Below are 19,853 nucleotides of genomic sequence, written 5' to 3' on the forward strand. Positions count from 1 at the left end.
ATGAAAGACTAATGAAAATGACCCTGGTGCCCCTCAGGCTCATCTTCATACTGATGGTAGATGCCCTTTAAGGGTGCAACTTTTTGTATTCATTTTTTTCGCTCCCCACCTTCAAAATTCTAACTGTATGCAGGCTTATTTCTGCTTTGCAAATTTGTGTTGTAATACATTAAAAATAAAAAAATTGAAAACTATAAAAAAAATTCTTCATTTCGCCATCTTATGACACCAAACTTTTTTTTATACTTCGCTGTCCAGAGCTGTGTAACGTAATTTTTTGCAAGATGATCTGACATTTTCATTGCTACCATTTTGAGGACTGTACAACCTCTTAGGGTTATTTGAACTTTAAAAGGTTTTATTTTCAGGGGAAGGAAGGGTTTGGGGGTCTTTTTGTCTACTGTATATATTGTTTAAATGGAAAAAATGGAAAACTATTGTCTGGCTTTCAATAAAAACCTTTTTTTGGATCAAATATAGGTTTTTTTTTTTTTCAAACCTGCTACGGTACTTGGACCGTACCATAATACTGTATTGCAGTATATGTGGACATGCTGACAGCAATCAAAGGGTTAACACCCAGGATCGGTGCCAGCGGTATGTGGTTGCTGCAATATGCAGCAAACCCCATGTCTGTATGATGAGGGCTTACCCTGTGAGGCCTCTTCATACATCCATAACAGCTCCATGGCGTACAGGTACATCATGGAGCAGTAAGGAGTTAAGGGAACACTCCAGAGTAAGCCGAATGCAGATTCTCCATTCAGGCCCTGCACATGGTATAATTCAATGAATCCGCTCTGACAGGAATCTGCCTTTTTAAAGAGGTTGCAGGCGTTTTATGGCACTGAGGGGTGTAAAATAATATGTAAGAAGCCCAAAACCTGGACATGCTCTTTAACCGGTTAAGGACCGGGCCCTTTCCTGTTTTTTCATGTCCATTTTTCACTCCCCACCTTCAAAAATCTATAACTTTTTTATTGTTACACGTAAAGAGCTGTGTGACGGCTTGTTTTCTGCGGAACAAATTACACTTCATAATGATGGTATTAAATATTCCATGCCATGTACTCGGAAGTGGGAAAAAAATTCCAAATGCAATGAAAATGGTGAAAAAACGCATTTGCGCCATTTTCTTGTGGGCTTGGATATTACGTCTTTCACTGAGCGCCCCAAATGACATGTCTACTTTATTCTTTGGGTCGGTACGATTAAGGGGATACCAAATTTGTATTGGTTTTATGTTTTCATACATTTACAAAAATAAAAACCTCCTGTACAAAAATATTTTTTTGATTTTGCCAACTTCTGGCGCTAATAACTTTTTTATACTTTGGTGTACGGAGCAGTGGGTGGTGTCATTTTTTGCGAAATTTGATAATATTTTCAATTATATCATTTTTAGGACTGTACGACCTTTTGATCACTTTTTATAGATTTCTTTAGATTTTTCAAAATGGCAAAAAAGTGCCATTTTTGACTTTGGGCGCTATTTTCCGTTACGGGGTTAAACGCATTGAAAAACCGTTATCATATTTTGATAGATCGGGCATTTTCGGACGCGTCGATACCTGATGTGTATATGATTTTTACTGTTTATTTATATTTATGTCAGTTCTAGGGAAAGGGGGGTGATTTGAAATTTTAGGTTTTTTTATTATTATTTTTTTTTTTAAACTTTTTTTTATTTTTATTTATACTATTTTTCAGACTCCCTAGGGTACTTTAACCCTAGGTTGTCTGATCGATCCTATCATATACTGCCATACTACAGTATGGCAGTATATGGGGATTTTCTTCCTCATTCATTACAATGTGCTATCAGCACATTGTAATGAAGGGGTTAAAACGAAATAGCCTCGGGTCTTCGGAAGACCCGAGGCTACCATGGAGACGGATCGCCGCCCCCGTCACGGGGAGCAGCGATCCCAGGTAAGATGGCGGCGCCCATGCGCCGCTATCTGTTTGAGGCTGCCGGCAGCTTTGCCGGCAGCCCACGCTGTAAAAACACCCGCGATCGGTGCTAGCAATATGCAGCAAAGACTTACCGGCTATGGAGAGGGCTCAGCCCGTGAGCCCTCTCCATGCAGCGCAACGCGACCGCCGCCGTGAATACGCGGCGGGCGGGCGCGAATCGGTTAAGTCTCTCAGTGAATGGAGTGGAGGATAGTCAACAGCTCTTAATGAAAGGTCAGGAGCGGCAAATTTTTCTGCATTAAAATATACATTTTTCAGGAATCTAGAAAACCTCTAGAGGGTCGAGGTCACAGACTGCACTTCAGCCAGCGAGTGGTTCTCTCTGCCCATAGGATGTAATAAACCTGCCCAAGCCGCTTCCCATTCACAAGCAAAGCCAATGGAGAGGAGTGGCCGATCATGCACGATGAGTGCTTAGAAAATTTATGATAAAGTTCTGATTCATTAAAGGGGTCGGATACTTTTTAATGATTCTGTTTCATTAGACATTGAATTGCATGGCATGTGGCTCTTTTGAGCACATCAGCTTTTCTCCATGCTGCCCTATACATATGTACACAGCTTCCTGTTTCTCGCTCCTTCTGTCCCTGCTAATGGAGTCACTCACTGAGACTGTCACAGTCCATCACACTGACAGAGAGGATGGGGGAGGGAGCAGGATAAGTCAGTATCCAGCTGCACCTCCCCCCCATGGTAGGTTCTTTAAAAGACATCTACAACCAGAATGAAAGACTGTATGAGGGGCTCTAGGCTCTATTAATACCTATGGTGCCTGGAGCCCTGCAGGCTCGTTTGCATGGAGCCCTTCATCTTGGCAGATGATTTTTAAAGGGGTATTTCCATCTGGGAAATCACATTTAAATTTGCCACATGTAAACATTTCTTCGATTGGATGTTATTAAAAAAAAAATAAAAAAATTTTCCTGTGTGAAGATAATTTCTCATAAATGTAGCCATGTTGTCCCTTAGCTTCCTTGGATACGACCACCCAACATTTTGGCAGTTGTGGCCAGACATGCGCTATTGAGTCCCGTCTGGTCTCCTGGATTCAGCAATCATTACTGTGGGATCTGCAGTAACTCCCAGACATTTCATATACAAACACTTTGTTTCTTTGTGCAATCCCTCCAGCAGAGGTGGTCGTATCCAAGGAAGCTCTCTCGTTTCTAAGGGACAACATGACTACATTTATGAGAAACTATCTTCACACAGGAACATTTTTTTTAATAACATCCAATTGAAGAAATGTTTATATATGGCAGATTAATGAAACTGATATTTATCACATAACTGTGCTTACACCAATAAGATACCAAACTGGGTTTTTTTAAACCTCAATTAGATTTCAGCCCTTTAATCCTAAGGGTTGGGTAGGATATAAGCTTGCATAAACAGAGGAGGTTCATCGATTTTTTTTTTGCAAGAAATACCAACAATATTGGCGATTTTACTACAAAAATTAGTCAGATATAGCAAAGTATATCCCATGCAACTAAGTGCAGCCTATAATCAACTGCTTTGATGATTATATCTGGACCTACTACTATGATTTGTAAAGCACCGCAGAATTTGATGGCGCTACATACTCTCTTAGGAACCACAAGAAAGATCCCCTACCTGTCTCACATGCACATCGTCAGACTCTGTCTCGCTACTCTCGGAGTCATCCTGCCGCCGGGCCTGCAGCGCTGTGGGTTTGACTTGGGTGTTTTGATTCAAGGTCTGTAAACTATTCCTAACAGCTTGGAAGGGAGTGGATGGCACCATCTGCAAGGAAATATAATTCATACAAATTTGTTGAAAATAAAAACTAAAGAAATTTAAAAAAAAAATCTGGATCAAAGAGTGACCTCATCATCACTGTCGGAGTCATCACTGGTCTCCGCTATCACTGCCCTGCGAGGAGTTTTGCGCTGGGACCTGGCAGCCATCACTTTTGCGGCTGCGGTCTTGGCTGATGTAGTGGCCTTTGAAGTCGCTGTTTTCTAGGCAAAATGAAAAAAAAAAAAACATTTTTAAAAACACTTTCTAAAGGAGCGACACTTAAATGCTTTACCCCCTTATTCAATAAAGCAGGTCCCAACTTATTAGAAGACTTTTCAGGATAGGAAAGCATGAGCAGCAATGCCAGTAATTCTCTGCGAGTGCTAACTCGTTTCCGCGCAAAAAAAAAAAAAAAAAAAACCCTATTGTGATTTTTATTAAACTTTGCAGCACAGGATTGAAATATTAGATTATCTCGAAAACATGTAATTTGTTAAAACCCTTTTTATGGACAACCATTCCTCGAAAATATATCCTCACCTGTTTCTCAATGTCCGTTTCATCGCTGTCCGACTCCTCGGAGCGCTCGTTGACCACATTCTTAGCCTCCACTGCTTTATCATTGGAGGCCGAAAGACGTTCTGCAGCAGCAGGTGTCTCTTTAGAAACGTTCTCCTAAAAACAGGGGAAAAAAAATTCATGTTAAAATGACCCTATGACATGTAGAGTAAAGAAGGGTGTTCCTAAAGAAAACTACACAAACCCAAGCCCATCACTATAGAAAGCCCTACCCTAGTCCACAAAACTGAAAAAAACAACAAAAAAAGCCTAACATTAGTGATAACCCACAGATTTGAACAGGCACAGTGTAATGCTTCATTTTTCCAGTGGTGGCGCTGCTTAGTGCTGTGCTCCCCAGAGATTACAGCCGATCACTAAGGGATCCAGCGGTGAGACCATGACCGGGTTAGTAAAAGCTGCCCATTGACATTGGCTACTTACCTGCTGTGCTGCCTCAGATTTCTTTTTTGGAGTTTTCAGCTTTAATTTCTTTGATGGAGTGGACTCTGAGGGGGTTTCTACAGAAAAATAATATGAATGACTAAATGAGGACCCCCTTGTACGCCCATGTGCACATATAGCTACTTATCTATGGGGCTGCTGTACCCAGTTGTCTCTGCAGGTCCTACCTACAACATCCTCTAGTGGTTAATGGGTAAATGGCTCCTTTGTTCTAGTAACCACCGGAGACAGCAATAGTCTATAACAAGATACTCTTTTTGGGATGAGGGACAAGTTAAAATATCCAGAATTACCAATCATGGGAATTACCGAAAAAGTTCTTACATAGAATAATAGAGTCAACGCAGCCTCATACATCAGTTTCAGCGCCCAATCAATACACAAGAACAAAGCAATAAAAAAAAAAAAAAAAAAAAAATCATTCACCCACTAAGCAAAAAACAACCCCCATTTTCATCACTTACCTTGTACCATTGAGGAGGCCTTTTTCTTGTCACTTTTTGTCAAAACTTTGGGACTCTTCTTAGACTTTTTTGCTTTGGGAGTTCTTTTCCCGTTGGTCTTTTTTTTAGTACTGCCGAGTTTTGGCGTGCTCTGGCCCAAAAGACAAAAATATTCAAAATGTTAAGGATTTGAAATGAAATTATAATAGAAGAATCCTGCAAATGATCTCCAAGACAGGAGTTCAGACTTCTCAGGGAGAAGAAATCACTTCTTTGGGTGGAGCCTTTGCCAAGTAGTCAAGATTTTGTGGGTTCAGTGAGTGTACACAGCCCCTTAACCAAGATTAGACTCCTCTCCTTACCCTCTCGTGAATTATACGAGACATGGGAATAGCACCTTAAGCTAAACCCAAAATCCCAGTGTCTGGACAGTACTGTTAGAGAATCAAGAGAACTTCCTCATCCTCGGGATAGAACACCAGACACATTCTCTTCCGTGTGTCTGCATTATAATAATGCAATCCAGTGATGGGGAAAGACCGCAAAATGACAGGAAGGAGGGATGAAACCGGATCATACTGGAGGCTATACAGGAGCATGGCGCTGTATATGGGGCCTGATTATGTACACACCAGACAGTGATATAATACACAGCGTCCAGACAACACCTCTCAGTCCATAGAGTCTAAGCAGGGGTTAAACCTCTTGGAGAGTAGTCATTAGTGTGCTGGATGTTGGGGAAATATAGACGGCTAGGGACAGGCGGACTGACCACGGTGCCTAGGACAGTATTCACACACACCGATATATAATACTACAAAGCCTTACCGTTCTCTTCCTGGCCGAGACTTCTTCATCTTTTGGAAAAAAATAAAATAGCCAAAATAAGAAAGATATAAAAAGTAACTCCTATAAGTCACTCTAAATTCATAAGGGTCAAAAAATAAAAAGTTACACTTTAACCATTCTTACCACTTTCATCATCATCACTAGAGGATTCAGAAGAAGGGAGAAGACCCATCTTCTGTAATTTCTTGAAGGCTTTCACATCCTCATCAGCTTCCGTTCTCTTTACCCTGAGGAGCAAGTATCTTATTGGTTGTTAATACAATCACAGATGCTCAACCTCCCCCCCTCCACCCCATCAGCAAGGACCACACAGACATACTGTGTGTCGAGGGATATTCATGATTACTCCGCCCATAAACGGGCAATCACATGTGTGGCGTGTCACTAAGAAGTCAGTCGCGTGGCATTTTTACTAAAATTTTCACACCCATTTAATATTTACTTACCGTATATACTCGTGTATAAGCCGAGTTTTTCAGCACAAAAAATGGCTTATACACGAGTCTATTACCCCCAAAAAATTACCCACTTAAAAAAATAAACTTAAATACTCACCCTCCGATGTCCCCGATGTCAGCGCGTCCCGTCTTCTTTCTTCTCCACAGCTCCTCTTCTCTCAGCGACGCAGCCATGTTTTCTTCATGGCCGCGCACACTATGACGTCAGCAGCGGCCGCGTCATAGTATGCGCCTGCTAGAAGAAAACATGAGCGCGAGAAGAGTGAAGAGGAGCCGCGGAGAAGAAAGAAGACGGGACGCGCTGACATCGGAGGGTGAGTATTTAAGTTTATTTTTTTAAGGGCCGTGGGGGGCTGCCGTATACTACTGGGGGGGCTGCCGTATACTACTGGGGGGGGGGGGGGGGTTTGACCAATGCATTTCCCACCCTCGGCTTATACTCGAGTCAGTAGTTTTTCCCAGTTTTTGGTGGTAAAATTAGGGGTCTCGGCTTATACTCGGGTATATACGGTAACTGTAAAAGGCATGGACAGGCCCCCCTCCAGGGAAAAAAAAACGTACAGTAAAAAAAAAGTTCAAAGGGGGTCTCTAAGTACGCCCCAGCATACAACAGGAGGGACTCTTGACTACATAAATCATTGTAAGGAGCCCAACTCCTCTCAAGCCTTCAATTTTAATACCCATAACCACCTTACCCATAGGGCAATCACACCCTGGCAAGTATAAAGTGACCGCTCCACATTTATTTTCATAAAATGTTATAGGGAGATAATAACTTACTTGTGCCATTCTTTGTAGATCTGTGAGAGGGAGTTCCTCACAGGAGGAAATTTCTGTGAAAGAAGCAGAGTTTGGATCAGAAAGTAACAGCACAACAGATATAGCAACAATTGCACTTAAAGGAATTTTCCCACAAAGGCAAGTTAGGCACTATGGGCAGGATAGTGCCCAACTTTCAGTACTGAGACCCCACAGATCGCAAGAACCAGGGCCGTTCCTCAGAGGAATGGAGAAGACGGCGGCGCATGAACATTCTGCTCCATTAATCCCTATGGCGCTCAAGATTTCTAGATCTCTGCTTGTTGTCATAATATAGAATTTTTTACTTTCACCCTAGAGAAGACCTAGGGATTGTCTCTGACGAGCCCGTGTGAGCTCCCTTGCCTTTCTGCCCACTCTTGCACCCGAACGCTGAGGCATTGCGAGTATGCAACCGATTCCACAGCAGAGTCGTACACTCACTGTTCTGCCACTAGCACAGCGAAACTCCCAGGGCAATGATGTCACTAGCGCAGGCACCGTATTACAGGACCAGAACAAAAGACAACAGCCACCGGAGAAATCAGAAGAATGACTAGACCGCTTCTCAGTAACTATTCTTTCTGATTGATGCGTTGGTCAATTCTGAATGTTGTTGGTGCTTGCACACTTGTGGCAGCATGAGACGGACTCTACAACCCACACAAGTGGCTCAGGTAGTGCAGCTCATGCAGGGTGGCACATCAATGCGAGTTGTGGCAGAAAGTTTTACTGTGTGTCAGTGTAGTGTCCAGTGGAGATGGGACAGCACAGCAGGAGACGTGGAGGGGCTGTAGGAGGGCAAAAGCCCAGCATCAGGACTGCTACCTCCGCCTATGTGCAAGGAGGAACAGGAAAAACCCCCAAAATTAACTGAGGATGGTATGAGGGCCCGACATCCACATTTGAGGGTTGTTCTCACAGCCCAACACTGTGCAGAACGCTTGGCATTTGCCAGAGAAAACCAGGGTTGGCCAATTCGCCCTGTGCTCTTCACAGAGGAAAGCAGGTTCACATTGCACATTTGACAGAGCCTGGAAACGCTGTGGAGAGCGATCTACTGCCTGCAACATATCCTTTAGCATGACTGGATTGGCAGCGAGTCAGTGATCGTGTGCTGTGGCATCTCTAAGGAGGGCCGCACCGCCCTCTATGTGCTCGCCAGAGATTGCCCGACTGTCATTAGGTACCGCAATGAGATCCTCACACCCCTTGTGAGACCATATGCTGGTGCGGTTGGCCCTGGGGTCCTCCTAATGCAGGGCAATGCTAGAACTCATGTGGCTAAAGTGTGTCAGCAGTTCCTCCAAGATAAAGGCATTGAAGCTATGGACTGGCCTGCTTGTTCCCCAGACCTCAATCTGATTGAGTACACTCCATCCACCATTACACCACAGACTGTCCAGTAGTTGGCGGATGCTTAACTGCAGGTCTGGGAGGAGATTCCTCAGGAGACCATCTGCAACTTCATCAGGAGCGTGCCGAGGTGTTATAGGGAGGTCATACAGCCACGTGGAGGCCACACACACACACGATACTGAGCCTCGTTTTGTTTTACAGACATGTCATCAAAGTAGGATCAGCCTGTAGCTTGTATTCCCACTTTCATTTTGTGGGCGACTCCAAACACAGGCCTCCATTGTAGCATGTGTTATGTGAGCGTTCCCTTTATTTTTTTTGAGTAGTGTATATTCTAATTTCTCATGCGGCCCTGTGGGAAAGTTAACTGCACACCCCTGGTCTAGAGAGTCCAGTTCCTCACACAATATAATGCCATACACCTTTTGCACTATATTATGAATTTACTAGATCTATGTGGAACATCTATAATATGGGGACCTCAGAGAGGCTTCCATCTGATATCAACAGATCGCCGACTATCCATGAGGTCACAGGCAGGGGAGGTGATGATCCAAGCCAATACAGCAGCAGGTGTCTGCTGGGTAATCTCAATGACACCTGCCCTGTAAGGTGAGAGCTTAGTTATGAGTTCTCTTCATACATGAGGCTACACGTCGTGGCTACTCCACGCCCTAGTGGCCTTTTTACTCCTCCTACCCTGAGATCTTTGGCGCACAGCTGCTCGTAGCTGCGCGCCCTCGTCTGAGAAGCTACAAGCAGCTGCCCGCCGAAGATCTCAGGGTAGGAGGAGAAAAGAGGCTACTGGGGCGTGGAGTAGCCGCGATGTGTAGCCTCATGTCCGGCTACTCCACGCTCCAGTAGCCGCCTTACAAAATGAACATATTAGGGTAACAAAGTTTTCTAAAACATAGTGGGGACATGAGGATTAGCTCTAAAAAGAGCTATCCTCACATCCCATACATGCACCTACCACCCATTCTACCTTTATAGGTTGGATCATGGTGGTAGGTTCCCTTAAACAAGACATGATCTACTAATATGCCCAAGTATTTTTAAATTCTCTCTCATCGGAGGAAAGTGCTTCCTACTTCACTTACTTTGGCTATAATCATGCAGCCGCTTTCCTAATCCCTCTGAAATGTCCCTTGAATTCCATTTTGCTAGCAACAGGACAGAAGATCCATATAAGGACAGTGACATCACTGGGGAAACACCCAGTAAAAGGGAGAGGAGGGGGTCTCTATAAGCATACAGAGGGATACATCTGTGTCATACATTGTTAAAGAGGACCTGTCACCTATAAAAAGGGCACTAGGAGCTGCCAGGACGGTCCAGGGAAGAGGCAGCACCTCAGACCACCCCCTCAATTCCAGTGTACAGCGCAGCGGTGTTTGTTAGCGTTGTCAGAGGTGTCCAATAATGCTTGCAGTGTAACACTCCTGCGTCTGTTTTAGATTTGTTTAGAATTTGTGGGCATATAGCTCATGTATGAAAAAAATTCTGTTCGGTGCCCGTTTCTGGATTTTCCACTTTTTTTTTTTTTATTGTTTATGAAGAAAAAAAAAAAAAAAAAAAAAAAGGGAAAAACAAACTAATAAAATCACAGTAAAATTCTATTGTTTGGGAGACGCGTTTCGTACCCGTACTGGGTACGTCATCAGTCTGTATAATAAGCTCCTAGTGCCGGTTTTATATAAGTGACAGGTCCTCTTTAAGGACACATCAGAATCTACCTGACGTCTCCTTACAACGTATGGCACAGACCCCGATGTGAACACAGTCCAAGTTACAAAACAAACAGTGTTGCTCTTCCTTTCCACACAAAGGAATAGTGATTTTTGCTTGGAGTTGCAATCACCCTGCAGATATATATCCCGGCTAATATAAAGTCTCATGTAGATGGTGGAGAGGACCTTACACTACATGGTACAAAATAACAGCTGCCCCCCAAAAAAAGTTAGGCGGGAAAAACAAAACATGTAGATGCATGAGCGTGCCGGGGCTGGGTTACTCCAAACCACACACATGCACCTTCGAGAGACGCGTCAGATCGCACGTGAGGGTTTTTAGTCTGAAGTGACACGCAGCGTTACCTCTCCGCTTTCCACCTGCAGCTGTTTAGCGGTGGCGACGTATCCATTGAGGAGCAGGTGCTTGTAAATGAGGTTCAGGAGCGGGGGCTGGAGGGAGGGCATGATGCAGGCGATGAACACTCAAACCCCAGCGAGCACGGCGCCTCTGCCACTAGCAACACGTGCTTCCTGTCACACCACTTCCGGGTACAGCTCTCTCCAGGTGCATGCCGGAACGCTGCTCATTTACACTGCTCTCTTTTTTTTTTTTGGTAACAACTTTATGGAAACGTACAATTACAAAACATTAACCACACCAGCGTTTCCCATAGCAACCGACCAAATTTTATCACTTTTTTTTCTATAGGCGATGTGGAAAATACTTATTAAAATGGATGCTATGGGCAATGTCTCATGATTTTCACTTACCTCCCTTATTTGTAGTTACTTGTGTATTTTAGGAGACTGAATGGAAAGCAATAGATTTACAATGGGATACAATGGGACTCATTTACTAAGGGTCCGCGGTGCGCATTTTCGCCGGGTTTCCTGACGATTTCCGTTTTGCACTGCATCGCGCGGGGGATTGTGTTACACGCTATCGGATTTTGGCGCACTGGCGCCGGCTTGCACCCGACACAAATCAGGGGGGGGCGTCAGACAACCCCACAGATTCGGACTACGCGCGGGATTTAACATTTAGAACTGTGTCGCACTTACAAGCACCAGGAAGAAGAAGGTGAACTCTGGCGGACCTCGGTGGGGAAGCGACCGATGCAGGAACTCGGGCACACAAGCTTTGTGAATCACGCCGGAATTCATCTTCGTCGGACCTTCCAAATCGGGGATTGCGACATGACCAGGTAAGTAAATTTGCCCCATAATGTTAGGAAATGGTTTAAAATGTAATTAGGTAAACAATGAGTAACATTGTTTTTTTTTTTTTTTAAAGGGTTGCCCTATGACTCCTAATTTTTTGGATCGTGTAAGGGTGCGGTCACACGTAGCGCTTGCATTGCGGTCCGATCATACATGTGTTCCTATGGAAACACATTCCATTGGTAACCGATTGCATGTGCTTTTCCCATTTGCTAGCATTGGATTACGTGTGACCGCTTCCTAAGAGGTACAAAAGATGTCCTCAAAAAGTAAGCTGCTCTTTCACTGTATAATGTCCCCTTAATGTGTACCCCACATACAAGTGTAATAATCAAAATGGACCGTGCACAACCACAAGGTAAGTAATAAATTCTAGCAAAATCGGTATATGTCGACACATCAATTGTAATCTATATATACAAAAGGAACAAGGAATGTGTCATCTGACAATGTGCACTTTATTGAAATGACAAAAACAAGATATACATATACTCCGACATTGAATAGAAGGACAGTATACAACCAATTAAAAATGTACCAAGTACACCAATAAATTCATTAGCCAGTCAATCTGTGTAGGGGTGGCTGGCAACACACCTCCTGCACTAACAGAAAAATTCTCCCATGTCAGATAGCCTCAGGGTGCTACAATTGGTGTGGAGGAAGTGGAGGACTACCCCACATACATGGTCGGCTCCAGGTTTCAGTAGGCCCCTGGGTGACAGAGGCTAAGTGGGCCCCTTTTGCACTCACGTGGCGGTATTAAAAAATTCAGAAATCAAAACAATCTCCCTCAACATCCCCCACCGGGGCCTAGTCTTTACTTTGTGGCCAGGAGACAGTCGGGGCCCAGAATACTGTTATACTGTTATTTTTGAGTCCCAGCTCCCGATGAGGCTGTTATTTTTGAGTCCCGTCTCCTGATGAGCCTGTTATTGTTGAGTTCCGCCTCCTGATGAGCCTGTTATTTTTGAGTCCCGCCTCCTCATGAAGCTGTTATTTTTGAGTCCCATCTCTTGATGAGGCTGCTAATTTTGAGTCCTGGGTCCTGATGAGGCTGTTATTTTGAGTCCCGGCTCCAGATGAGGCTGCTATTTTTGAGTTCACCTCCTGATGAGGCTGTTATTTTTGAGTCCCGTCTCTATTTTATAGCCCCGCCTCCTGTTAAGGCTGCTATTTTTACATTTCAAAATTGGCAACACTAAGAATAGCCATTCCCTCTTTTCTGACAGTAATTATTGTTATGGCAGACATCAAGAACAATCTCCTCGGTGCTTTGACAACTTTTTGGTAGCGCTTTGGTGTCTGAAATACTAAGGGGTACTGAATAAATAGGCCTATAAACTATAGAACCTGTCCTGTCCTGCAAGATATAAGCATCCAATTTACTTGGTCTGCATTGTGTAATGTTTGGTTCCCCATGATTTACCTCAGTCGGACCCCATGTCGATCCATGAGAGTAATGGAGCGCATGACCGTTCTGCTCCATACATCTCAATGGAGCCGTCGCAAATTGCTGAGCGTGAGAGTCAGCCCAATCATCAGGACGAGAGGGATCGTCCTGTGGCGACAACCAGTTAATATTTGTTGCTTTCCTTATAAAAGGTGAGTCAAATTCACAGAATGCCCTTTTATTTCAGAAACAAATAGGAAAATTAAGAGTAACGTGGGGGAATGGTCTATCTTTTAAGCAATATCTATAAAATGGTGTCCATTTTGAAAGCCGCCATATTAAATCAAGGGCATGTAGCCTCGGGTGTTACAAAGACCCGAGGCTGTCAGGTTTTAACCTATTCATTACAATGTGAAAATTTGCACATTGTAATGAATGATGAGGAAAATCCCCATATACTGCCATACAGTAGTATGGCAGTATATGGTAGGATCAATCAGACAACCTAGGGCAGTGATGGTGAACCTTTTAGCGGTCGAGTGCCCAAACTGCAACCCAAAACCCCCCTTATTTATTGCGAGGTGCCAACCAAAAATTCAAGCAGTAACTTACTGCTCTCTGTTCTTCAACAATGGTCGATCATATTGGCCTCCTGAGGACAAGATGGAAAATTTGCATAATTTTAGTTTCTAGTTTCCCAGTGTTTTCCAGACACTAGTTTTCCAGTGTCGCTGTGTACACAGAGAATTGTGGGCCCAGCAGAAGGTCTTCCAAAAGATAATTCGGCCCTGTCTACTCATTCCCCCTCCTCCTACATACCCAAGTAGCAAAGTAAGTATCACTTAAATATAAGACTGAAAGCAGTATATTTTAAGTTGCTTGGAACTGCAGGAAGATTCTTTGAGTTCTGTCTGGTGTGCTAGGGTGATGGCCCGGGTGAACCACACAAAGGGCTCTGAGTGCCGCCTCTGGCACCCGTGCCATAGGTTCGCCATCACTGACCTAGGGTTTAAGTACACTAGGGCAGTGATGGCTAACCTATGGCACTGGTGCCAGAGGTGGCACTCAGAGCCCTTTCTGTGGGCACTCAGGCCATCACCAGAGATGACTCCAGGTATCTTCCTGCAGTCACAGACAGCCCAGGACTTGCTGTGCACAGAGGTATTTTAAAGTGACAGCTCTACCAGGGACTATTTTCTGCTTTATTGGTGTCCTCAGGTGCTGATATCAATGAAAACTGTGACAGAGAAGGGAGTATAAATCACAAATTACATTTCTGTGTTGGCACTTTGCGATAAATTAGTGGGTCTTTGTTGTAGTTTGGGCACTCAGTCTCTAAAAGGTTTGCCATCGCTGCACTAGGGGGCCTGAAAAATAGTTAAAAAAAAATAATAATGATATAAAATTATATATAAAAAACCTAAACATTCTAATCATCCCCCTAGCCCTATAACTCATATAAAATAAAAAAACAGAAAAAATCATAAACATGTTGAGTATCGCCGCATCCCAAAATATTTGATCGATCAAAATATAATAACGGTTATTTCAGGCGTTTAACCCTGTAACGGAAGATAGGTTGAAAATACCTATATACACCTAATACTTAAAGTTGAAGATACTACTTTTTGCCATTTTGAGTAGCAAAAAGTCACAAAAAATGACACAGCTCCTTACACTCAGGTATGAAAAAGGATGCCAGAAGATGGCAAAATGAAGAATTTTTAGTGCAGGTTTTAATTTTTGTAAATGTATGAAAACATTATAAAACCTATACAAATGTAGTATTCCCATGATCGCACCGACCCATAAATGGAGCAAATGCATTTTTTAACCATTTTCACTGTATTGGGAATTTTTTTCCCGCTTCCCAGTACACGGCATGGAATATTAACATCACTATGAAGTGCAAGTTATTACACAGAAACCAAGCCGTCACACAGCTCATAAAAGTTATAGATTTTTGAAGGTGGGGAGTAAAACATGCGAAAAAAACAAAACGAAAAATAGCCTATGTGGAAAGGGGTTAATATGCTACATGACTACCTTCCCATTTCTGAAGGTCCTATAAGGACACAGCCTAAAACACAGGCCCCCTCACCAAGTACTTGCTGTGGTATCAGATATGTAAGATTCCCTCTCACCTGTGAACTAAAAGAGGGACACCTGGGACTTTAAAGGAAACCTACCACTACGGATCAACCTATTAAGGTAGATCCGTTGGTAGGTGCATCTAACATATGTAAGGATAGCCCTTTTTAGGGCGAATCCTTTACTCCTCTCTATCTTTGCTAATCTTTAATCAGGATAATATGCAAATTTTCTAAAGAAGCTACTGTGGCGTGGAGTAGCTGGAGCTGAGGCTATACGGGGCAGCTACTCCACGCCCCAGTACACTCTTCGATCCTCCTACCAGATATCTTCAGCGTACAGCTACAAGGAGCTGCGCACAGTCATCTGCGAAGCCGGAGTTCTGCGCATGCCCAAAACACAGGCCAGCGGCTATGTGATCTCGGCTCTAAAGCCGGAGCTACTGCACATGCGCAGAACTCAAGCTTCGCGGACGAGTGCGCGCAGCTACAAGGAAGATATCTGGTAGGAGGATCAAAGAGACTACTGGGGCGTGGAGTAGCTGCTCCGTGAAGCCTCAGCTCCAGCTACTCCACCCTGATTAAAGATTAGTAAAGATGGAGGGGAGTAAAGGATTAGCCCTTAAAAGGGCTATCCTTCTATACGTTAGATGCACCTACCACCGGATCTACTTTAATAGGTAGATCCGTGGTGGTAGGTTTCCTTTAATGAAGCACTTGGATTTGCTATTATTCCCTTTTTATACTTTACCAGTAATTGAACGCCTGAATAATTATTTGCAAATTAAACCAATTTTTTTTTCGCCTTTGTTTCTTCTTTTCCATAAATCAGAACATTGCATTGATTTGTGTTATGTGAGAACCCAGAGTTTCATTACAGGCCTAATGAATGTGCATCAGTGGAGCTAGAAACCTGTAGGTATCTCGTCCTCATAATGATACGAGCGCGGAGCAAAATGACGTCCGGCATATTTTAATCAGCAGAATTTTTCTAATTAAGATGTGTGACTAATTGACAAATAATGACTTTCTTCCAGAGGAACAAGTCTGTTGTGTCTTCAGATTGGACCATTAACATTTCAAAGACTTGCTGTTTCCTGTGTTTTCAATGGAGGCCGTATCCAATTTTGTTACTTAATTTGGCGCTGTAATTCATTTAGCATCTCATCAATAGCATCTCAAACTCTTCTGATTTCGTGGCGTTACCAGTATATTGCGTAACTTTACATAGAATATCAAATAATTTCGATGTTTCATTTAAAGAGCCCATACTGCTTTATTTCAATTCATTTAAGCTAATTGATATCGATTAACCTCAGACCCAGGGGCGTAACTACAGGGGTAGCAGCCATGTCAGCCGCTATGGGGCCCACAGTATCAGGGGGCCCCAGCATCTGACCTGACACTAAAGAATGTATGATGTGCACCATTATATACATATTATATACACATTGTACAGCATAATATGTATATAACGTATATGTGATGTATATATGGTGTATGTAGTGTATATACTGTGTGTATATGTGTACATTCTCTATGTGTGCGAGTGTATAAATATGTGTGTTTAGGTATAGAAGTATACACATGTGTTTATATATATGACTGTAATATGTATATTTTTATGCAGGAAGGGGGGCCCCAGTCAGAAGTCTGCTATGGGGCCCTGTTTCTCCTAGTTACGCCCCTGCTCAGACCCCCACCAATCGCCCAATTTTGGTTGTTTCCAGTGTTAGAATCAAACAAGCCAAAGATCGTTCTCTATGTAGTGGCTGAGTTGTGTTACTGCAGCCGAGCTTAATTGTAGCGCGTGTTAGAGAAATATCACTATCTCTGACGTGATGTGGGTCCAAATCATTGTATAGTACGAGCTGCTCGGTGAACCACTCAGACCTTCACATGTTTGAGAGAATTCCAATTTATTTAGGTAGCAGAGAGTTCTTATAGGTTTTTGAGACAAAGAAACTCTACTGAGCATGCTCACCAGGGCCGGCTCCAGGTTTTAGTGGGCCCCTGGGCGACAGAGCCTTAGTGGGCCCCTCCGTGGACCGCCCTCCATTGGCACACTGCGCCCCCTCCCCCTGCGGACACACTGACCCTGGGGACACACTGATCCCCCCCCCTCCCCTGCGAAACACTGAACCCCCCCCCTCCCCTGCGGACACACTGAACCCGGACACACTGAAACCCCCCTGCTGACACAATGACCCCCTCCAGACACATTGAACACCCCCCCCTCCCCCTGTGGACACAATGACCCCCCCTACTGACACACTAACACCCCCCCCCTCTCCCCCTGTATACACACTGACCCCCCCCGCCCCCCGTGGACACCCTCACTCCCCTCCGGAAAAGAAAAAAAAAAAATTCACCTTTCCTGGTTCCCACGGAGCAGCGCCTGCAGCTGTCTCTGCCTGGGCCTCCCGTACGCGCCGGCTCTGAAGCCGGCACACGTGATCCGATGACGTCATCATGTGCGCCGGCTTCAAAGCCGTCGCATACCCTGCGGAGCGCTGCATCGTGGGAACCGGGACAGGTGAGTTTTAGATTCTTCCTCAAGTTTTAGATTCTGCCTCTATGCTGCGCTCCCGACCAGCGCAGCATAGAGGCAGAAAAGCGATCGTTCCGGATGGTGATCAATTGTACCAGTGTCTTATAGCGACACTGGTACAATTGATCCGGGGGCCCGAGTGGGCCCCTCCAGTACCCCGGGGCCCCGGCACTTGCCCGGGTTGGCCGGGTGCTGGCGCCGGGCCTGATGCTCACATTCCTTACGCTTGAACAGGATGTATCAGTGTAAAATGATCTGTGTGCACAGGGGGATGGTACTATGCATAGAGGCAATGTAAAGACACATGGTGGGAGAACAAAAGAGAAAATGGATTCTATTCCCTCACATGTGCACCCCGTTTTTTTGGTAAAAACAGCATCATCTCATATCGATCTATCTCATGACTATCTATCTCTTATCTATCTATCTATCTCCCATCGATCTATTTATGTATTTCATGTCTATCTATCCATCTATCTATCTATCTATCTATCTATCTATCTATCCATCTATCTATCAATAGAAAAATAGGGAGCACTCTAAGGCAGGAGAATAACTAGGAAAGGCTGGGCCCCATAGCCCTTCTCATTTATATATGTTTATAGAGTTACACACATTTATACACCATAAACACACATTGATATACACACATATTGTTCTACACTCTTACACACATACATAAATATATTTATACACTCATATACACACGTTTATTAACGCATATATACAGGTCGGACTGGAGTGCCTGTTTAGGGATGTAAAACATTCTGATTCCGTTCCTGACTCCGATCCCATGCTGCCTGTCCTGACCTACCAGTATGTCCCTGACTCTGATCCTGTGCTGCCTGTCTCAACCTCCTGCCTGTCCTTGACCACAAGTTTGCCTTACAATTCTGTACTTCGCCTTGGCCGCCACTGCGCACAAAGTCACGCCTGTGGAACGACCTGGTGGTACCACGCCGCAACAAGTCCAACCTGTTTTGTGGCGGACTGGTGAAAACCGGGTGCCACTTAGATTCCGGTCCCAGATGTTGGCTTACGTCATCACGATGGTACAGAGGATCCACTACCTCCGATCCTGACAGTTACTTTGACTGTGGTGAGAGATTCTGTGAATCTGATGCTGTTCTCTTGTATTCACTCACCATTTTCCTGTCTGTTTCCCTTTGTGTTTTGTCTGTCCCTTTACCGTAAGACCAAGACTCACGATGAGTACATCATCATGCTGCTGCAGGGGTCAGAGTGCGACGTCTGCAGGGGAAAGTTTCTGGCCGTGTCACAGTGTCATCAGTGATAGTACTAGAGCATCTGCTTACATCCATATCGAGTATCGATGCTGTCACTGGCAGGGGCCTCCAATGGGGTTGGAGGCCCCTGTCGTAGCGAAGGTGTCAGGGACCCACCGGAGGATCCACCGGTCCTACTGTGGGCCAGTACAACCATGTATAAATACATTTATGCACTCATACATATGCAACACCCTCGCCGATGCAATGGCGAGGTAGTGCTTGCGAATACGTCCCACCTGTAGGTAACACCACATTACACTACATGGTCCTTATAGGATCAAAGGGAAATTGCAGTGGTTAATCCTGCCTGGCAAGGCAGATGTTAATTTGTGATGTAATTATGTCAACCAATGTCTGTGTTACATCCTGTCTTTGTGCACTGAGAGGTAATTGGAGGAGCAGCCACCACCTGACCAAAGGGAGGTAATAAAACCCCCTAGCCTGGAATGTTCTAGAGGAGAAAGAGAGAAATCTCTCTCAGGAGAGAGACCGGTCCTAGTCAGGCCCTCTGGGTCTGCAGGACGCAAGCAGAGAGTAGTTAGCTGAGCAGCAGCTCAGAGTCTCTAGCATACCAGACCAGTGCAGGAAGAGCCTAGCCCCTGCCTGAAGTGGAAGATTAGACTAGAGCTAGTGTAGTGAGGAAAAGGGGTATCATCCTACCTTCAAGGGTGATACCTGAAGAGATCCAGGACCGAGCTGAAGCCTCCTCTAAGGACACAGCTGCCTCCCAGCCTGCTCTTACATCCAGGCTGGTGAAATACATCCTGTGGCTCCCTCCAAATACCTCTCCAGTACTCCACCTGTTAAAGACACGTTTTCTGCAGTTCCTGCCGGTTGCAATAAACGAACTGTAAGTTGTTTTCTTCAACTTCTGTCTCCGTCTGGTCCCTGCTACTACAACTACC

General features: G+C 44.4%; 1 protein-coding gene across 9 annotated transcripts in view; it reads right to left on the bottom strand.

Annotated features, from left to right (window-relative positions):
- Positions 1 to 10,975, bottom strand: part of TCOF1 (treacle ribosome biogenesis factor 1) — a 39,818-nt gene extending 28,843 nt beyond the window's left edge. For all 9 annotated transcript variants that reach the window (XM_072145588.1, XM_072145591.1, XM_072145585.1 and 6 more), the window contains exons 1-9: positions 10,768 to 10,975; positions 7,295 to 7,347; positions 6,180 to 6,283; positions 6,036 to 6,064; positions 5,229 to 5,358; positions 4,744 to 4,820; positions 4,282 to 4,416; positions 3,828 to 3,962; positions 3,595 to 3,744 (exon numbers count right to left, since the gene is read on the bottom strand). In XM_072145588.1, the coding sequence (XP_072001689.1) occupies positions 3,595 to 3,744; positions 3,828 to 3,962; positions 4,282 to 4,416; positions 4,744 to 4,820; positions 5,229 to 5,358; positions 6,036 to 6,064; positions 6,180 to 6,283; positions 7,295 to 7,347; positions 10,768 to 10,869 (915 nt within the window). In that variant the 5' untranslated portion in view covers positions 10,870 to 10,975. The remainder of the gene's footprint in view (positions 1 to 3,594; positions 3,745 to 3,827; positions 3,963 to 4,281; positions 4,417 to 4,743; positions 4,821 to 5,228; positions 5,359 to 6,035; positions 6,065 to 6,179; positions 6,284 to 7,294; positions 7,348 to 10,767) is intronic.
- Positions 10,976 to 19,853: the final 8,878 nt, after the last annotated feature.

The sequence above is a fragment of the Engystomops pustulosus genome, chromosome 4 (genome assembly GCF_040894005.1).
Source record: "Engystomops pustulosus chromosome 4, aEngPut4.maternal, whole genome shotgun sequence".
Taxonomy (NCBI): Eukaryota; Metazoa; Chordata; class Amphibia; order Anura; family Leptodactylidae; genus Engystomops; species Engystomops pustulosus.